Here is a 20,491-nt window from a genome sequence, read left to right as displayed (position 1 = left end):
TGGATGTTTTACCAGAAGGCTAAAAAAACTGCTAGCATGCTTAACACATTTTAGCACAAATTAACATGGCTAACATGTTTATATTAAGTATTACTATTTTGCTACTTTGGTTGGCCAATTAAGTAAACTTACATGCTACTAGCATGAATTGGCATACAGAGCTACTTTGTTGAATTAGCATGTTAATAACATTCTAAGTGCAAAGTTGTGCTAATAACATGAATTATGTTGCTAATTTATTGTGATGCAAAACACTAAAACATTAGTATCATAAAACATTAATATTTAAACATTTACAATTAACTTTTTACTAGAATGTATTTTAATCTTATTGTTGTGATGGCAAAAAACATTTTACTGAAAAACAGCAATACTGCAAACTAAATATTACTTTAGAATCACTAGATAAATAAAATCTTAATGATCTAGTGATTCTGAAGTAATAATATTTTCAAATTCGAATCCATTTAAACATGATTGGATGCTGCCTGATCTACACATCCGAAATCATCAACAGAGAGATTTATTAAAATATTTATTTATAAACGGATTTCAGTTTAGTGCTGTTGGAAAAACACCAGCTTGATAATAATCTTTTTTTTTTTTTTTTTTTTTTGTGGTTTTAGTAAAAATCAAATCTCTCCATGAAAATATCTTTAATGAAAGGTTTCATACCCAGAGCAGAGAACGATTAGATCAGCACTTTTGTCCTATTTTTAAACAAACTACAGTCTTTTTGTTTCTAGCGTTAAGATTTCCACCTCATTAATGTCCCACATCTGATGCTTTTTAATGAAGCCTGCTGTGATTCTATTTAAAGCCAGGAAAAGTACAAGAGTGGACCAGAATTCATTTAACAGTTAACTTAACTTCTAAGCACTTGCACAGCAAAAAAGTAAGAATTTTGCAAAGAATGAAGGTTGATTACGGTGTGCAAAATAAATCTAGCAACTCTACACAGTAGTGCCATCAAAATAACTCAGGAGCAAGTTTGTGACGCCACCTTCTGGACAAATAAGATGAATAAAATTCAAACCTAAAGATTTATATATATATATATATATATATATATATATATATATATATATATATATATATATATATATATATATATATATATATATATATATATATATGATGCGATTATATTTTCCTTCAGAGGGGAACTTACCATCATCAACCAATTGTTGAACGGGTTATTTTGTAGACATACAACACTTGATAACTTACTTATATCAATAGAAAACATCAATAAACACTAACAGCACTTACCTGAAGTTAAAGAATGGGAGCAAATGTCATCATTGTAAAAGAGAAAGTGGCAAATTAAAACCGCTAAAAGCAGCCTGAGTAAGCTGATCAAACTGGTCTCCTATAGGCTGTCCAAAGTGTACTGGATAAACAGCCAGGAATTAATATTAACCTCTGCATAAACAAATGACTTATTAATAAAGTTCACTGCAGTTCTTCCTCTTTAGAAAAAAATTAAAGTAAGAGCTGAGTGACTGAAACGATTTTTAAATGTGCATGTACACACACTCAGTCAGTTGAAACATATAGCATCAATTTTCACAGTAAACACGATAAATTAACAAAAGATACAATTAAACATACCTAATGTCTCTTCAGGGTAGAGCTGAATTAGTTTATCATCTGTAGCGTTGTATTTTATTTTTTGCGTTCTAACCCTTACAAAAATAGCCTACAGGAATCCTGCAGGATTTTCATTTCTTTTACAATCACTTGTGTGAAAAAGGAGCAAGTCAACGTGTATGTTATGGTCCTTCACTTATGTTATGAGTTGTTGCATAAAAAAATATTATAAATTGTATGATGATGGCTCATATGATGGTGCTTTGTTTTTTTAAAGTTTGTTTTTTATAGATCACAACTTTTGTGTGTAGTGTATCCACATTTTCACCCATTTTGTGCATACGACACATTTATAAACGAGACCCCGGAGAGTGATTTTTTTTTTAATCAGCCGATACATTATTCAGGGTTCATACGCATTTTTACTAGAAAAATTCTGACTTTTCCAGGACTTTCAAGTCAATTTTCATGACCTAATGTTTCATGTAATGTCTATATATACACATCAATCATAGGAAAAACAATGAATGTTTAAATTTATTACAGCATGTCATAAAACATGCAATAATCTCTTTAGTTTGAATTTATTTTCATGTCTATGTAAAATAGAAGATGCGTACACAGTACTAATGATGTGAGACCATGTTTTTAGCCAAGAAAAGAAGTAAATACAACTTACCTCCATTCCAGTATACAGATATTTGTTTAAATATAGATAATGTTAATAGTTTGCTAAACTAGAAATGGTATAGGTAAAACTACTTCTAATGTAAAGCCGCGATCACAATGCACTTTTCGCTCCATACACTTCCATTCATAAACATGCAAATGCGGCAGACCAGAAACGCAAGCACGAGAGACAAGTTTCGCATTTCACTGCATTCAAATGTTTAAGCTTGATAATTGCGTGAGACCAATAGAGGATAATTCAAAATAAGAAAATTAAAATATGGAGCAATCACTCACTTTTAATAAGGTCTAATCATATCGTTTAACCCCACCACTTTTCACAGCGCCGATGACAGAATTTTGCAAGCTTAAGTCGCTTGGATAAAAACCTCTGCTAAATGACTAAATGCAAATGTAATTTCCATGACTTTTTCAAAATCTTGTAGGGTTTTCTGTTTTTTCCAAAACTTTTCCAGGCCTGAAAAATTCCATGTCAAAATTTCATGACTGTTCCAGTTTTTTCATGACTGTATGAACCCTGATTATTGTATGTTTTCTAGAAATAGCTGAATAATTATAATCATGAGCATTTATGACAGTTAATTTCTTAAAAGAGCTGCACTTTCAGAGTTTAATTCTTTTATCTTCATAAGAGAGAGTTAACACTGCGGGTGTTTTTTACAGACAGCATATAAAAATGATATTAGTCTACATATTGAGAAGTACGATTAACAATTAATATTAATAATTTTAATAGAATAACAGCACAAGGGACAATGACAACTGCAACAAAAGATCAAAAAGTGACAATTCTTAAGTAAATAACTTTAAAGAATCAGGTAACAGAAACAAAATCAGCCAAAATTTCCATTCTACTGTACGTCCAAAAAAAAAAAAAAAAACACTTACAGTAAGTGCTATTTGTTTTAAGCTTTATAAAATACATTAAAAGCAGGGAGCATTTTTTATTTCCTTCAAGGAAAAGTACTATAAAATAAGTTACAGTACAGTGAATTTGTCTAAACTGACTTTGTTCCCGTCTTCCAGCCTTAAGTAAGCGTAGACATCGAAATATCAGAAGTACAATGTACAGGAGTAAAAAGATGCTTTGTTCTTTTATAAAACACTCATTCCCCACTTTAATCAAGCAGGAAACATTTTGCCAAAATGTCAATAATTACATAAAATATAGGTGTATGTGTTCATTAGTACTATCGCACACACTCACCATCACTCACAACCACACACACATAGGCACGCATGCACGCGCACACGCACAATCACACATACACACGCTAATTTTTTTACAGCGTTCTGTTTTTCAAAAGTTGCATATCAAATAAGTTTTCATCTTTGTGCTGAAATAACTACACTTTTGATCTATAATTACTTCATGGGCATGAGTACAAAAAACAGACAGATTCTTCATATTTGATGGTGTGGCGTTCACACGTCGTCAGCTGGCAGAGGCGGGATGTTGAATCTTGGTCTTGTAAAGAAAGCCATCTTCTCCCTGCATCACAAAAGAGGAATAAAACAAACCCTTAAAATGTATTAGTATCTATTTCATGCTTCCAGAACATAGTTCTTAGCTGTCAGCATCTATTCTATTCTAGTACTAGATACTAATAATTATAACACATTATAGCTTATTCTTTTTAAAATTGACTTGCCCTATATCATATAAAAGTAGCTATTAAATAATTAGTAAGCACTTATTGCAATATTGACAAGTACTCAGTGGTGACAATTTAACCACAAGCCATCTAAATACTTATTTTTTTGTACAATTACTATTTTACAATTACAATTACTAATATATATATATATATATATATATATATATATATATATATATATATATATATATATATATATATATATATATATATATATATGGGATGTCTTTCTTGACTTCACACAGAAACAGCAACACATGCGACATGACATGACAGCAGCCTGAAGCGGAAACTGCATGTATGTCTGCAGTCTGGAGGTATTATAAAGTTAATGACAACAATACTGGCATAGCAAACTGTGAGATATGTAAACTTGGGATTGCCTGCTGGATATTCTAAGTTGAGGTGTTTGTTTTTATCTTAGATTTCTCTTATATTTACTGTTGCACTAAAGTCTAAAAGTGAAGAAATAATGTTATTTATTACTTATAATTGTTGAACCAATTTAGAAATTATTTGTTAAGAAGACATTCTATGACAAAAGGGCTTCACTGCAGATTAAAGCCCAAATGTTTTTAGTTTTTTTTTAATATTCATACACTTTCTTGTCTTTGTACTTATTTAAAACATCATTTTAATGTCGACCATTTTTGCAGACTTTAGCAGTTTTTTTTTGTAATTTAATAACTAAATTAATGGACTAATTTAGTGCTGAAACCTTGTGGACAAACTAAGTCTTACAAACACCAGAGGTTAACCAGTATGTTTTTTTTTCTCGACTGATATATAGAAATCAGGGCAGCTGACAGATGACTTATGATGCCAATTTACTTACCACATCATCAAAATAAAATTAGACAGATAAGTAATTAGACGCGATACATAAAAATTGCTTAAATTAAGCAACTATTGAAAAAGCAAAAGCCTCTCCAATCAGTGCAGAGTAATACAGTAGTAGACATAACTTTAAGAACAACTTTGACATTTTTCAAAAGTAATCAGAACCAAGAACTGTGTTTTACGAACCAATGGATTTGAAATTATAGTACAAGTTGTGCGTGAACCCATTCGGTAGTGTTTTTTACATACGATTTAAGGCTGATTTATACTTCTGCGTCAAACGCACGCGTATGCTACAGCGTTGACGCATAGCCTTTCGCCGTGGCCATCAGCGTCACTGACGTGCACCTCTCAAAAAATGTAACTACACGTCGCAAGCTCTGTGATTGGTCAGCTTGGTAGCGCTGACAAGTCTAGGTGGGACCGAGAGCTGCGTGAATGGCGCGAGCTGGGCGCAAGCCCAATGGAGCGATTGTTTTTTAAGTGTGGAGTTCCTTGAAGGGGCTGCTGATGGAAAGTTTTGTTTTGTGTTTACCTCACAGTTAAAGTTGTTGCACGTCCGCCGGTTCATGCCTTAAAATGAGCAAGTTTGAGCCACTAGTACATCCAGAAAGTGTTCTGGAAAAGCAAAACAGCAGTGAAGAAACTCGACACAGAGGAACATTTACACCTCACTGCCAACTAGCGTTTCAGAAGTGTAATGCAGACCAACAGAGACAGCCAGAGAAGTATAAATGCACAGCTACGGGCGTTGCATGCATCGATGGTTACACCGGTCTCTTGACGCAGAAGTATAAACCAGGCTTTAGTCGTAGATCTTTTTTAATAAATAGCAAATGTAAAAATGATGTCCATAACAGCAGACACACCGATGAACACTTTACAGTTGCTGGACTCACTTGAATGTCTGCACAGGAAGGGGCTCTTTGTGGCTCTGGCCCCTCATTTGTAAGACCTCTTTTGAAGCCTTTCTCAACCTCCTCTCAGCAGCCTCCTCCTGCCTTTGCTCCTGCCTCGTCTGCTTCGACTGCACACGAGACACAAAGCAAAAGAAAGACATTAACACAGACAAGTAATTCTAATCTAATGAAGCACCTCAAATCTTAACAGTTGTGGTCTGTGCAATAAGTACTTAAAGTTCTAAACCCTCTATTGTGTTTTATTGTGCAACTACAGTAATTATAATATCCATAGTGATATGTTGAATTTGATGGTTGTCTCTCACATTGGCCCACAACAACATTCAAACAGTGTAGATTTCTGTACAATGTTTTATATTTATTTTATTCATTTGACAAATTATTTATATATTTTAAGTAATGCAATAGTTACTTTTAGAATTATGTAACTCAGTTACTAACTCAGTAACTATTTGTGAGAAGTAACTAGGAACTATAACTAATTACTCTTTTAAAGGAACATGCCCTACAATGATTTTTACAGTTATTTTTACAGAAAATTGGCTTTAGATAGTTAATTTTTATTTTTTATTTAATTTTAATTTTTTTAAATTAAAAATGTTTTTATTCATCTTTAAATTCATTGTTACAAATCCAAAGTTATTTAAAAAATAAAAATACTTTAAATACTATTTTGAAAATTATTTTTAACAAATTTTAATGGAGTAAATGTGTGCAACTCTGAGTAACTTTCTATACAAGAGAACTTCTAAAAAAACTTGCAGCCAGAGTCTCTTATTTTTATACATGGCTTGGAATAGTCAATTCTGATTGGCATTCATTAAATTCCAAAATCCTATATGTTAGTATTCTTCAATTCACTATATATATATATACCGTTCGTCGATCCATCCATACACCCATCAGTCTATCTGTCTGTCTGTCTGTCTGTCTGTCTGTCTGTCTGTCTATCTATCTATCTATCTATCTATCTATCTATCTATCTATCTATCTATCTATCTATCTATCTATCTATCTATCTATCTATCTATCTATCTATCTATCTATCTATCTATCTATCTATCTATCTATCTATCTGTCCGTCCGTCCGTCCGTCCGTCCATCCATCCATCCATTCATCCTTCCATCCATCTGTATGTCTGTCAATCCGTCTATCTATCTATCTATCTATCTATCTATCTATCTATCTATCTATCTATCTATCTATCTATCTATCTATCTATCTATCTATCTATCTATCTATCTCTCTATCTATCTATCTATCTATCTGTCCGTGCATCCATCCATCCATCCATCCATCAGTCTATCTGTATGCATGTCTGTCTATCCATCTATCTATCCATCCGTCCGTCCATCCATCCATCCATCCATCCATCCATCCATCCATCCATCCATCCATCCATCCATCCATCCATCCATCCATCCATCCGTATGTCTGTCAATCCGTCCATCTATCTATCCATCTATCTATCTATCTATCTATCTATCTATCTATCTATCTATCTATCTATCTATCTATCTATCTATCTATCTATCTATCTATCTATCTATCTATCTATCTATCTATCTATCTATCTATCTATCTATCTATCTATCTATCTAAATATAAAGGTGATGTTAAAAGAATAAAAGGAAACCTTGTCATTGAAGACAAAACTGAAGTTTGTCAATCTTTTTAACCTCTTTTAATGATTTATTAAAATACAGTGAGAATTCAGTATACGATGATCCAAGAATTTTCTTCCTATGAAAACAGGATTCCTTCACATCCCTACTGTTAGCCAAAGTGTCACTAGATTCATCTACTGCAAAATGAATAATTCATTGAATTTATGAAGTGGCTAGAGAAATGTGCTTGACCTGTCTCTGGGCCTCCCGCAGCAGATTTCTGAAGCGTTCGTCCCGTAGGGCCCAGTGTGGGAGGTCAGCTGGGCCACGGGGGCCCTGCATGGGCTCCTCCAGCCTCAGTTTGAGTTCCCTCAGAGCTGCCAGCTCCTCTGTCAGCTGCCTCTGTCGCGTCCGGCAGGCCTGGAGGTCCAGCTCCAGGTCCAGAGAGGTGCGAGTGGGCTGCTCTGCCAGAGACGAGCGGTGAGACTGCTGGAGGAACACACACAGTCAGCACACATCTACAACATAACACAAATACACAAACACACAGCATCCTTCCAACCTGTTTATAGCGCAGAGTCCGTCGCTCCAGAGTGTTTCTGATGAAGGGGGATTTCTTTGGTAGAGTAGAGCTGTCACTGTCACTTCTGTACAACTGTGAGAGAGAACACAAAGACAGACTGATACACTGATGTAAAGCTGCAGTTTTACTGGGTATTTTACAGCGATTTACAACAACGTGAAATACACAAAGTTGTTTTAATTGTTTTTATTCATTTCTTTTTAATTATATAGTTTATTGGTTTGAGCTCACGACTTTTTAACAGTGCTTAATTTTTTTTGTAAATAGTTAATTTGATTTACTAGTTTTCAATACTTTATAATAATAATACTACTAATAATAATAATACATTTAATAATATAAATATAATTATTTCTAATAATATTTCCTTTAATTTACTTATATAATGACTATAATGCATTTACTTTATTATTAATTAATTTAGTTTTACAATTCTTACAGTTATTTTTTTAATCTTTTTTATTCACAAGAACAAAAATATTTTACTACATGGTCGTGCTTTAGGGCTCTTAAAAATATTTTAAGTTATTTTTTGGGTTAAATCGACAAATTATTAATTAAACTGAAATTTAATTCATAAATATATAATAAGTATTTAACTTAATGCTTGAGTGATTTATAAAACCTCTCTTTTTAAATTATCATTCATTACTTTTGTCTAGATCTTTTTGCATTTAATACTTTACTTACATATATTTTTCATTTCAATTTATATTTCTAAGTACACTAACCTACTGCACAGTCTAATTGATGACTCATTTAACTTAATACAGTAAATAAATTATATTATATTACCCAACTATATATTTAATTAATTATTTTTTATTTTATTCTAATCATATATTTAGGATCACATTTTTAATAGTAAAAATAAATTAATTTATTAGATAAAAATGCAGAACTGTTTGTAATAGACAAGATATTTGGCTGAATGTTATACTGTAATAACAACACAGAAAAACAAGAGAGATAATACGGTGCATCACAAACCAGCAGTGTATGAAGTGTATGTTTGTACTCACCCTACAGACGTACTGACTGCGGGCTCCAGGTGAAAAGGTCTGAGATCTGACTATTGTGCTGCTGCGCATAAAGGGGGAGCTGTGACCCCAGCGGCCTGTCCTTTCCTTCGGTCGCATACGCATCGGCTCAGCAAACACACCTTCTGTGTTGGTCGCCTTGTCCACCTTAAAGAAACACACACAAATTTGTGAAATATGTTTCATGATCCACTTCATAACTTGTTTCTCTTTTCAAAAGCAAAGGTGATTTGTGAAGCATTCACTGACCAAAAGTCATAGAAAAGACTTAAAGATTTATCATGAAATAGGTTTTTTTAAACAGTATTTTTTTAATATGCCTCTTGAGATTCACGTTTTATGTTGATAAAGTCTTATTTCACACTAAAAACAAATATAAATGCTGTAAAACTACTTTCACACCTAATCCTGGCCCTGTGAAAAGACCTTAGACGATTTTTCACTATCGTGCTGAATCGTTCTTTAAACAGAACTGTTCCATTCCGTGCCAAACCGGGCCAGACAGCACAGATACGGTTTCATTTTCCACTGTCGTGCTGTGACAAAGCTCTTTAAAACATTACACAAAACGCATCAGTAGTTGCCTTGGTAACGCAATGTAAATGGCTCCCTTTGTTCAATTAAAGTTAAATAAGAGCCGAAACTATTTTTTATTTTTTTTCATAAAAGCAAAAGCAACCATGTGACTAAACACTGTTATGCCGCTCTATCAAATAGGGGTGCTAAATATAGGTACATGTGCACCCTTATTTATTTATATGTTGCGCAGCTCTGGCTAAATTTTATTTGGAGGGAAAATTACCAAAATGTAACGTGATGATTGAAAATAATTGGAGGGGAAATAAATAATATTTAAAATCTCTGAACATAACAGAAAAATAAACAATAATAAGACAACAATAGCGCATTTGCAATATAGTGGCAGAAATAGCCTATAATTTTGGACAGGCCTTGTCAAAGGTGAGCGGGCACTTTCACTAATAAAAACACAGCACATAAATTATTTCATTTTTAACAATTAATTAAATTACACTGCGTTTTTATATCAAAAGTTGATAATGATATAAAATATACTACATTTTGATGGTAAAATGAAACCAATTAAGCGATGGCTGTTATTAGTTTTACTATTCAAACATTAACTAACGAATGCAGCAAGTGAAATAAAAAACGAATATGAAACAACACTTATATAGCAGGATTTAAAGCATATAAAGCACTATTATATTTAGCAAAATGCTGCTCTATTATCTTTTTATTTTGATCATTTTATTTTTATTATTATAATTATTTTTGTGTTCATAATTAACTAACAAGCTGGAGGCGAATTATTGCTAGACGTTTTAGAAAATATTTGTGTAGCTATATTAAAGATCACCACAAAAAAACAAAAACACAGAAACATGTTACATGCCTCATAGATGTCATATAACTTATGTATAACTGAATCATATAATTGCCTATAGCTGAAATGATGAAAATTGCTCATTTTATTTTTATAAAATATTTTCAAAACGTATTGATATTTTTTGAGTAAAAGCAATACTGACATTTAAGAATCCATATTTATTTAATTCATTCATTCTTTTGACTTGTTTATTAGTGCATATGCTATAATATAAATCATACAACAGTACCTTGGACAGTTACAGTGCCGCTCCGTAAAGCTTTCAAGCAAAGTCTTTTGGACGGCCGACATTACAACACGCCGTCTTTCAGGTGGTCTCGCCGGTATTAACAAGCTGTCCTGGCTGCAAGTTCGTGTTCCATGGATATAGTGATGTTGTTGTGGAATTTGGACATCGACGATGCAAAGCGTGACTTTATTCGCTTTATTCGATGCGCAGCAGGAAAAAAAAGTCAGCAGCGCAATTAGCTGGCATATCTCTCCCGGATCAGAGCGAGTTTTGTGCTGTGAAATAAAGCGCTGCGTGCAATAAACTCACATTCAGGCAGGCGAAGTAGGTCTGTATTCAAGTCAATTAAAATAATAACTTTAATGAATAAAATATCTTCGTAAGAATGTGATGAGTTATTCACTTCTCTGCCAGAGACTGCTCTATGGTTTTAAAACCCTTTTCAAACTGTATCATTTAGACCTGGATCAATCTTTTATATCAAATGTACTGTAGTTTATTGAGGATGTCTGATGACTAGTGCGCTTTTGCTGAGCCAGCTGTGGTAGCTTAGCAACCGAGTCGCGACGTCAACACACAGAATCTGTCAGCACAGTTCAGCACGGTTGTCTAACCGTGCCGAGAACTCCAGGCCGAGAACAGTTTGTAATCATGCCGCGCCGTTCCAGGCTCAGTGGAGAAACAACCGTAACCGTACCGAAAAGCAGCTATAATTTTTGAGTACTTTTAAAGCTTGTAAGCAAAGGATAACGTCATTGCATCAGTGCACGTTTGAGGGTATTGCACTGCAGCAAGTGATTTTTGAAAATATTTTTTATTCACAAAGCATTATGAAATTATTTATTTATCTCTCCATTACACCGTGCCTCGTTTACAAAACTATCTGCAATGAAATGCTCTGAAATAAAGCATGTAATCCTCCAAAATGATCCGTGACATGCTTCAAAATAAACCATCTGCTTGTTCCTGATAACATTTTCCTTCAGATGCATAACAGATGCCAGATGCGTAAAAGCAAAAGTTCCATCTCTCAGCCACCTGATGAAGTGAGAAACTGAAGGTGGTATCCACTGTACACAGAAGCAGTGATTAAAATGGCTTCTGTTTGCTTTTGATACTAGGCAACGTTTGTTACCGGTGTAGGCATGTGTCAGTCACTGGACAACATTCACCCAAAAATGAAAATGTCATTAATTAATTATCCTTCACTTGTTCCAAAACTGTTGTTATTATTATTGTATAACAACAATAATAAAAAGATTTGAAAGATTGTGTGGTGGGAGTCGAATCGAGATTGCAATCTTTTTTCGATTAATTGTGTAGCCCTTCTGTGACGCTTCATATGGTACTCTAAAAGAAACAAAAGGAACTGTTGAATAGACAGTTTTCTTAACTACAATTTAAAAAAAATATTAAAGATTAGTTTTGCTTAACATTGGTTGACACCATCAAGCAAATACAGGCCGTCATTGATATCGATAGTTGTGTAAATATTATTATACTAACAGTTGTGTCTGAATTATTATGATAATTGATAGAAAGGTACTGTATGTAATGGATTACAAAGTTATCTGACATTATCAAGATGAATTTGTTCTGACACAGTTAAACACTGAGTTCTTGTGATGTTTTATTACCACTTTCTTAACCATAGAAAATAAACTGTTATAATGTGAGACATTATTTTTGGTTTGACAGTGTAAGAAAAAATTAAGGCAACTTTGACTTCACATACTATGACCTTTAAATTCATACAGTTTCTTTGACTTCAGTAACACTTCACTGTACCTTTATAATTGGGTTTCTCTCTGCAGGCTGGAGACAGCGCCTCCCGGAAGTCAGGCAGATTCCTTCACCACAGAGACTCTCAGGACAGGGAATGACGAACGCTGTACTGTTACTGCAGCCGCTGTCCACTGATTCAGCCTGCCAACTCCTACAACACACAGAGTGGTTACAGCACACACACATACAACACAAAAAAGGTAACTTGTTTATAGTGTGCACCTTTCAGAAACTGCCTCTCCCGGCTCTTCTTTCCTCTCCAGTTCCTCTTCACTCCTCTGTAACTCTTTCTTCATCTCCTCCAAATGACTCACCACAGACACCTACACAACCAGCAGCAGCAGAGAGAAGATACTGTTATATCATGTTGTTAAAGTTGGACTGAAAAGTCAGTCATTTTGTAGCTGTTTTGAGAAATGAGTCAATTGATTTCTCATTTAGTGTATAAATATTGTAGAACTGTCAACAAATGTTTGGTGTGCTCAGGAAATTTCTGATTTGACCACATTATTAATTTTGTGTGTGTGTGTGTGTGTGTGTGTGTGTGTGTTTTACATTAAACTGGCATGTCATTGGATAAATATTTGCTTCTTTATTAGAAGTTGCTTGTATTCTGCATTTGAGTTACTTTATGGATGCTTCTTTTTTGTGCACAACCAATTAATAAACTTTAGATCAGGGGTGTCCAAACTGGGTCCTGGAGGGCCGGTGTCCTGCATAGTTTAGCTCCAACTTCCTTCAACACACCTCCCTGGAAGTTTCTAGTATACCTAGAAAAAGCTTGATTAGCCGGTCCGGGTGTGTTAAATTGGGGTTGGAACTAAAATATGCAGGACACTGGGCCTCCAGGACCTAGTTTTGACACCCCTGCCTTAGATAAACAACTGTTCTTATAAAAAAACTAGGTGAGTGAAATAACTGGTTGTGAGTGTTGCATTTCATTCGTGGCCATAATTTAAGTACAGCATGAAAAGAAATAACTCTTGTAAACAGATTCTTTGGACATCATGTGCAGGGCTCAAAACTATATATTTTGAATTATTGAACTGTTCCTTTAATTAAAGACACAATTGCAGCCAGCAAGACAAACAACAGCAAAATGGATTAGTTTTACATATGAAGGGAATATCTCAGAACAAGTGGGCAAAAATGTACACACTTTCTTGTGTGTAAAACATTTTTCGCTGGACTGCTCTACAACCTCTGGTATTTAAAGGATGTAGCTGTACTGTGGACTGAGTTTTTTTTGACAGGGTAAAACAAATGTTTATTTACAGTTCCATCAAAAAATTTAACCATTTTCATTAATACCCTTTTATTATTACACAATAATGAAAATGTCGTCAATTAGTCGTCCTCCACTTGTTCCAAAACTGCTTGAACACAAAAGAAGATATTTTAAAATAAGCTGGAAAGCAGCAAGGACTGAATTTTTGTTCCTACTATGGATGTTAATGGCTGCTGGTTTGCAACATTTTCAGATTCCTTTTTGTGTGTTTAACAAAAGAAAGAAATTCATTAAACTTGATTTTAAATTCAAGTTTAAAATCACTTAAATGTGAGTACATTAGAGGACAATTTTAGGTGAACCATCCCTTTAATGCCGTTTACACTCAGGAATCGTGTCTATCTAGCACTGTGAGGTCACATGCCACCTCATTAGCAAACAAGTCATTTTTACAGCTTGTACGACATTTGTAGCATTGAGATTGGATAATGTTTGAGGATGCTTTCAGATCTAAATTTTTGTTTCGGAACCTATCTCATTAGCACGGTTTGATTGGCATATTTTAAACCCGCAATCACACTCTCATCCGTGCCAAATCAGTTGGCCTAGACAGCCCAAATGAGGTGGTCTCGGCTCAGTTCAAACGAACTCTGGAGTGGATTTGTAGTGAGAAAGCAATACAATTCAACAAACTAACGAAACAGGCTATATCACAGTGTATTAAGTATATGTAATAGCCATACGGTTATATGAAGAAAGAATTTTATGTAGGCCTATAATGGGATGTCATTCCTACCGGTAAATGTGTGTTTTATGTCGAATATGAAAGTAAAAGCATGCTGAAATATTTTGTGAGAGCTGTTTATTCATTAGGAAAATTGACTATCTGATCATTTTCATATTTTAATAATATGTTATTAATATTATGTTAATAATATTATATAATATGTTATATTAGGTCTATTTTTTTGTTCATTTCTGCACTGACACCTCGAAAGAAAGATCAACATTGATCTGTTTCATGATCTGACTAAAGTCTTGGTTTATCTGTTCTTTTTCTCTATACTTTAAGCCTATGGTGCATAATTCTAGCTAACATTATTTTAATGGATTAATTAATTCTAATATATTCTAATAAACACCTTTTCGCTTATGATGTCATATTGCTTATCAACATAAATTAAAATAACGACATATGACAACTGAGCGGAATCTGTGGGACTCGGAAAAATAAACCCTGAAACTGGCTAATGTGAGGAGAGTTTATTCGCACATGACTTGTTTGAACTATTCTGGTCAATTTAGAAACTTTGCCATGTGAAACCACACAAAGAACAAAAATAAACAACATAAATGGTAACAATTCCTGTTTCAGAACAAAACAATCGATCTACAAGTGTGAAAGCATCCTTAATGAAGCAAACAAAATGATTGTTTTCTACAGTGCACAGTGATGCAGAAGATGAGAGTTCTGTATCGTTTAGTCACAGACTTTAACTGGTTAGGGTATTGAGAGTATTAGGGTATTAAGATTTTCATTAATACACTAAAGCAGTGGTTCTCAAACTGTGGTATGTGTACCACTAGTGGTGCGCGGGCTTACTTCTAGTGGTACGCGGACGAATCACTGAATAATGAAAGAAAAAATGAATACAATTTTAATCATTTGATGCGTTAAATAGCAGTGGACCAGTAGGTAGTGCTGTCGCCTCACAGCAAGAAGGTCGCTGGGTCACTGGTTCGAGCCTTGGCTCAGTTGGTGTTTCTGTGTGGAGTTTGCTTGTTCTCCCTGCGTTAGCGTGGGTTTCCTCCGGGTGCTCCGGTTTCCCCCACAGTCCAAAGACATGTGGTACAGGTGAATTGGGTAGGCTAAATTGTCTGTAGTGTACGTGTGTGTGTGTGTGTGTGAATAAGTTTGGATGTTTCCCAGAGATGGGTTGCGGCTAGAAGGGCATCCGCTGCATAAAAACGTCCTGGATAAGTTGGCGGTTCATTCCGCTGTGGTGACCCCGGATTAATAAAGGGACTAAGCCGCAAGAAAATGAATGAATGCGTACGATAACACCAATGTGGTCAGCGTTGGCTGTTCTCTAAAGCCTGCGATCAAAGTGCTGTGCTTAGAATGTTTACTTTAGTGCAGCGCGTCATCAACTGCTAATAATCAATTCTGTTGCCGCAGAACTACGGAAGGAGGTGCGGGGTGCTTGCAGAGCAGATATGCACTAGAGCAACCCTCGGGCCACAGACCAGCACCGTTCTATAGATCAATTGGTACCGGGCCTCACAAAAAAATCATGAATTATTTCATATTTATTTATTATCTGAGTTTAAATCATAATTTATTTGAAAAAATAGTTTCTTTTAAAAATGAGCGTATTCTCTTGTTACATCTTGGTCACTTGAGTGCCAAAATTTAACCAACAGGCTAGCAAAATAAGTAAGAACTTCATCGCGGCACGCTTGCGTATTGCAGGCATGCCCAGTTAAAAACATCTTAACTATTCAGAATGCCGCACCGCGAGACACGTGACAAGAACTGACTGACCAGCTTCATATTTAGCATGGATTATAATTTCGCTAGATTATTTGAGACAAACACAGAATGCCCAAACACTGCAGAGCTTTTTAATTTTGTCCATAATTAAAACTTGTATCAGAGTGCAGCAATGTTTTGTCAGCTTGACATCCTTTGAGAAAAATGGGTTCCCTACCAATCTACATACAAGTTAATGTTTAGATTTCAAAAAGTTTTACAAATATGTCATATGCACAGGCAACATGTATTTAAAAACGTATCAAAAGTTGCATAAATATGAATATGACTCTGCTTCATTTTCGAACTGTGCAGTGCAGCAGCTGCTTAATTTGGCCAACTACGATACTTTATTTCAACCCTGGTCATTATAGTGGTACTTGGAGAGACAGTTGTTTTCTGAGGTGGTACTTGGTGAAAAAGATTGAGAACCACTGCACTAAAGAATCATATCAACTTGTGTAAAATGGGCATCTGATGTCACCATTAAAACTGTGTGAATTTTATTTAGTAGACAAAAAATATGAAAAATAATCTGGTAAATGAGCATAATGATCACCTAAGAAATAGAAGTCTTTATTGCAGTAATAGCTGTTAATGCCCTGGACAGAGGAAGAAACCTGTCCATTGTTAAGATCTCACCTCTAGCTTGCCTTGGCCTTCATTCTTCTCCTCTTCTTCATCCATGATGCGGTTGGGTTGACTAAGGCGTCTGTGCTCAGGCCTGTGGTTCTCTGTGCTGTGAATCTGCACTTTGAGCCACTGGAAGAGCATCTCTGTGCTGCCTACACAGTCTGTCAGTGAGACCTGAGCAGAGCCCTGAATCACAAACACACACTGTTAGCATACGAGAATCCCATGAACACCAAAGTTTTACTGCAGACAAAATGTTTAAACAAATTGGAATGCTCATTTCTTTAAAAGGGTCCAACATTTTTTTTAATTTGCACTCTTTTCTTGAACATTAGGGGTGCAAGAATACATGCATCTGTAACATCCATGTGCAGAACTTAATTTGAAACTTCTAGTTTTATATTTTAATCAAATAAATATTGATTTTTAGACATTAAGAATAATGTAATATAGAGAACCATGCAATAATGTCAAGAAAAGTGCTATTTGTCAAATTCTGTCAGATCAATTCTGAATATACAGTGCTCAGCATAATTAAGTACACCCCATTTTGAAAATGAATATTTTGATCCACTTCTCAGTGTATGTAGGCAATATATTTTAGTCACCAAACATTTGGCATCGTTTGCTTCTATTCTTGTGTTTTGCTTTGAAATTATAAAAATATATAAAAATACAACCTACAAAATTCCAATAAAATTTTCTTTTTTTTTTTTTTTTTTTGCTTCTCTTGATTTTCCCTCTTTTTAAAACTTGTATTTAATATTTTTCTATAACATATAAATTCAGGTGTACTAGTTTTTGGACCGTTATCGTAAGTTATTTTGTTAGATGAGCTCCAGATTTGGCTTCAGTACTGACTAATCTAATGTATATGCACAAATATAATATTGTATGGCTTCCTATTACCATAAAACCTGTTAAATAACATTTGTCAATTATTAGTTTAATAAATCTCTCCAGAACATTTTTAATAATATATTTGAGTCTGAAAATTGTAAATTTTTAGCACTTTTCTCAAAACATTTGGCATCGTTTGCTTCTATTCTTGTGTTTTGCTTTGAAATTACGCATAAATTATGTAATTGTTTCCTTTCTTGCAAAATTCTGGAGATGCTGATAAAAAAGGAAAAAAGCTTGTTGTATCAAACCAACCAAGACTTCAACAAACAAACAAACAAACAAACAAACAAACAACAAAAACAAAACAAACAATGCCTATTTTATTGTTATTTTAGCAGTCAGCCTCAAGTGTCATATATTATTTTAAACAGGAGAACCTGAAGCTTCAATCTGTATTATTTAAAGGTCCAGTTTAAAATATTTTTTGGTCCAAAAACATATGAACACAGACAGAAAATATTCCAGAATTTTTTTAAAAAGATTTAAAAAAAGTTGTTAAGCTGAAGTTTTTTAAAAAGGGGCATTTTCTAGTTATTACAAACAAAACCTCATGAAGATTGTTTTCTTTTCTTTAGAAACACACGCTATGATGTTTTATACTTCCAAAATAAATTTTGTCTACATCCACCTTTCCCTGAGCAAGTTATAGCAATTTATTTCAATGTTATTCTAAGGCGTTAAAAAACTAGTGCATTTATTTACTGACAATGTATTTGCCCAAAGGTTCTGGGAATGAACTAAACAGAAAGATTGTTACAAAATAACAGAACACTGAAGCAAGTTTGGCTTTTTGCTAAATACTATATTTTCAGTTACCATAAACAACACTACTTACAATGAACAAATAAAAAATAAGAAAATTATAAAAAATACGTCAAAGTCCAAATAAACATGGTGCAAATCCTGAGTAAAAACTTAGATATAAATATTTACTATACAATAAATAGTTACATAACTAAACTAGATTCAATATGGACCATCCTTGGGTTTTATGTGCCAGCATGGATTTGGTGTTGACCCTGCTGCTTCTCAGCTTTTGCGTTGCCGACAAACAGCCGCACCGTCATTTGCATGCTTTGAAAACAGCAAGACCAGCACTTCGTCTTAGCTGGGTCACTGTTTTGTCATGTTTTTGTGCTGTTGTGCATGCAAAAGTATTTAGTATGAGAATTATTTCATGCAAAACTTTTTTTTTTTGCATTTTATTTAGACGTGCGTAAATGTACAGCCTATTTCTCATTCTGGGTTGTTCAAAAAGCTGATTGCTGGTCCACAAAGCCAAACCTATGCTTATTGGTTATGAGAGAGCAAGTTTGAACCAATCTGAGCATGGAGGAGGGACAAAATATCAATGCATCATGTCTGGTTTGTCCGGAGACACAAGCCACGAGTATTCCTTTGTCAAATCAGCGTTGTCAAAATGTGATGACTTAACCACACTGATTCCGGAGCCTCCGAAGGTACGTGAATGTAACGTTTTACAGCGATGGAAAGCTGAGACTCTTTTCTTTATGCAGAGCACAATAATTTTTTTTTTTACAGAGCACATCTAACAAATGCAGATTGTCTTATTGATAACATTATCCTCATTTTAATCAGAGTGAATTTTAGTCTGACCAGCAGCTCCTCCTGAGCCAGGGGTCCAAGCGTGCAGAGGCTGAACTGTAAGGCATGGGCCCCGGGGCCTCCAACACTCAGTGGGATCCGGAAGCTCTCATTAAAGCTGAGCAGAGACTGAGGCTCCTGTGCCTTACAGCAATAATAAGTGCAGGGCCGACTGGAGTCCATCGGGAGAACATGAACCTTCACAAATCTGAGAGAGAGCAACATGGAGATAATGACAAATGTGCGTAAAGTGTAAAGTACCTGCAATATTAAAAGAACATGAGTGAAATATTTGATATTAAGATAAGTATACTTACACTTTCCATCTATCTCTAATGCTGGCCTTGCTTAAATTTCTCATTTGAAGAACATGCAGCAGCAAAAACCTGCTATTTGAATCATATCTGTAAAAGAAACACCCAGAGTCAGCTAATTAATGAATGAATGAACAAATGAATAGCTGTAAAAAAAAAATGATACAGATTTTTTGGAGAGTGTGTGATGCTTACAGAAGGCCAATCTGAATATGAACTGGCTCTGAGACTGCAACTGTAACGTCCTGAGCAAAACTGACTTCTTCCGATTCTTCTGTCCTGCTGGAAAAAGACATAAAATCTGATCAATAATAATAATAATAACAACACAGCTTGATGTGCCTAATTAAAGAACATACACAATCACTGACCACTTTATTAGGTACACCTTACTAGTACCGGGTTGGACCACCTTTTGCTTTCAGAACTGCCTTAATCCTTCATGGCACTGATTCAACAAGGTACTGGAAATATCGCACAGATTTTGGTCTATATTGACCTGATAGCATCACGCAGTTGCTGCAGGTTTGTCAGCAGCACATCCATAATGCGAATCTCCCGTTCCAACACATCCCAAAGGTGCTCTATTGGATTGAGCTTTGGTGACTGTGGAGGCCATTTAAGTTCAGTGAACTCATTGTCATGTTCAAGAAACCAGTCTGAGATGATTCATGCTTTATGACAATGCGTGTTATCTTGCTGGAATTAGCCATCAGAAGATGGGTACACTGTGGTTATAAAGGGATGGACATGGTCAGCAACAATACTCTGGTAGGCTATGGCATTGACACGATGCTTAAGTGGCCCAAAGAGTGCCAGGACTATATCTCCCACACCATTACACCACCACCAGCCTGAACTGTTGATACAAGGCAGGATGGATCCAAGCTTTGTTGTTGATGCCAAATTCTGACCCAACCA

General features: G+C 34.8%; 1 protein-coding gene across 4 annotated transcripts in view; it reads right to left on the bottom strand.

The window, feature by feature from the left end:
• Positions 1–2,865: 2,865 nt before the first annotated feature.
• The window catches only part of wwc3 (WWC family member 3), a 102,363-nt gene continuing 84,737 nt past the window's right edge, over positions 2,866–20,491 (bottom strand). Inside the window, exons 13-23 of one of the 4 annotated variants that reach the window (XM_005165877.6) lie at positions 19,766–19,852; positions 19,574–19,660; positions 19,269–19,464; positions 16,758–16,934; positions 12,577–12,677; positions 12,358–12,505; positions 8,915–9,079; positions 7,872–7,964; positions 7,562–7,795; positions 5,681–5,808; positions 2,866–3,775 (exon numbers count right to left, since the gene is read on the bottom strand). In XM_005165877.6, the coding sequence (XP_005165934.1) occupies positions 3,709–3,775; positions 5,681–5,808; positions 7,562–7,795; positions 7,872–7,964; positions 8,915–9,079; positions 12,358–12,505; positions 12,577–12,677; positions 16,758–16,934; positions 19,269–19,464; positions 19,574–19,660; positions 19,766–19,852 (1,483 nt within the window). In that variant the 3' untranslated portion in view covers positions 2,866–3,708. 4 annotated transcript variants of the gene reach the window in all.

This window comes from Danio rerio, chromosome 6 (assembly GCF_049306965.1).
Source record: "Danio rerio strain Tuebingen ecotype United States chromosome 6, GRCz12tu, whole genome shotgun sequence".
In the NCBI taxonomy this organism is placed as follows: domain Eukaryota; kingdom Metazoa; phylum Chordata; class Actinopteri; order Cypriniformes; family Danionidae; genus Danio; species Danio rerio.
Note: the sequence above shows the minus strand (reverse complement) of the source record. Positions and strands in the feature narration are given on the sequence as shown.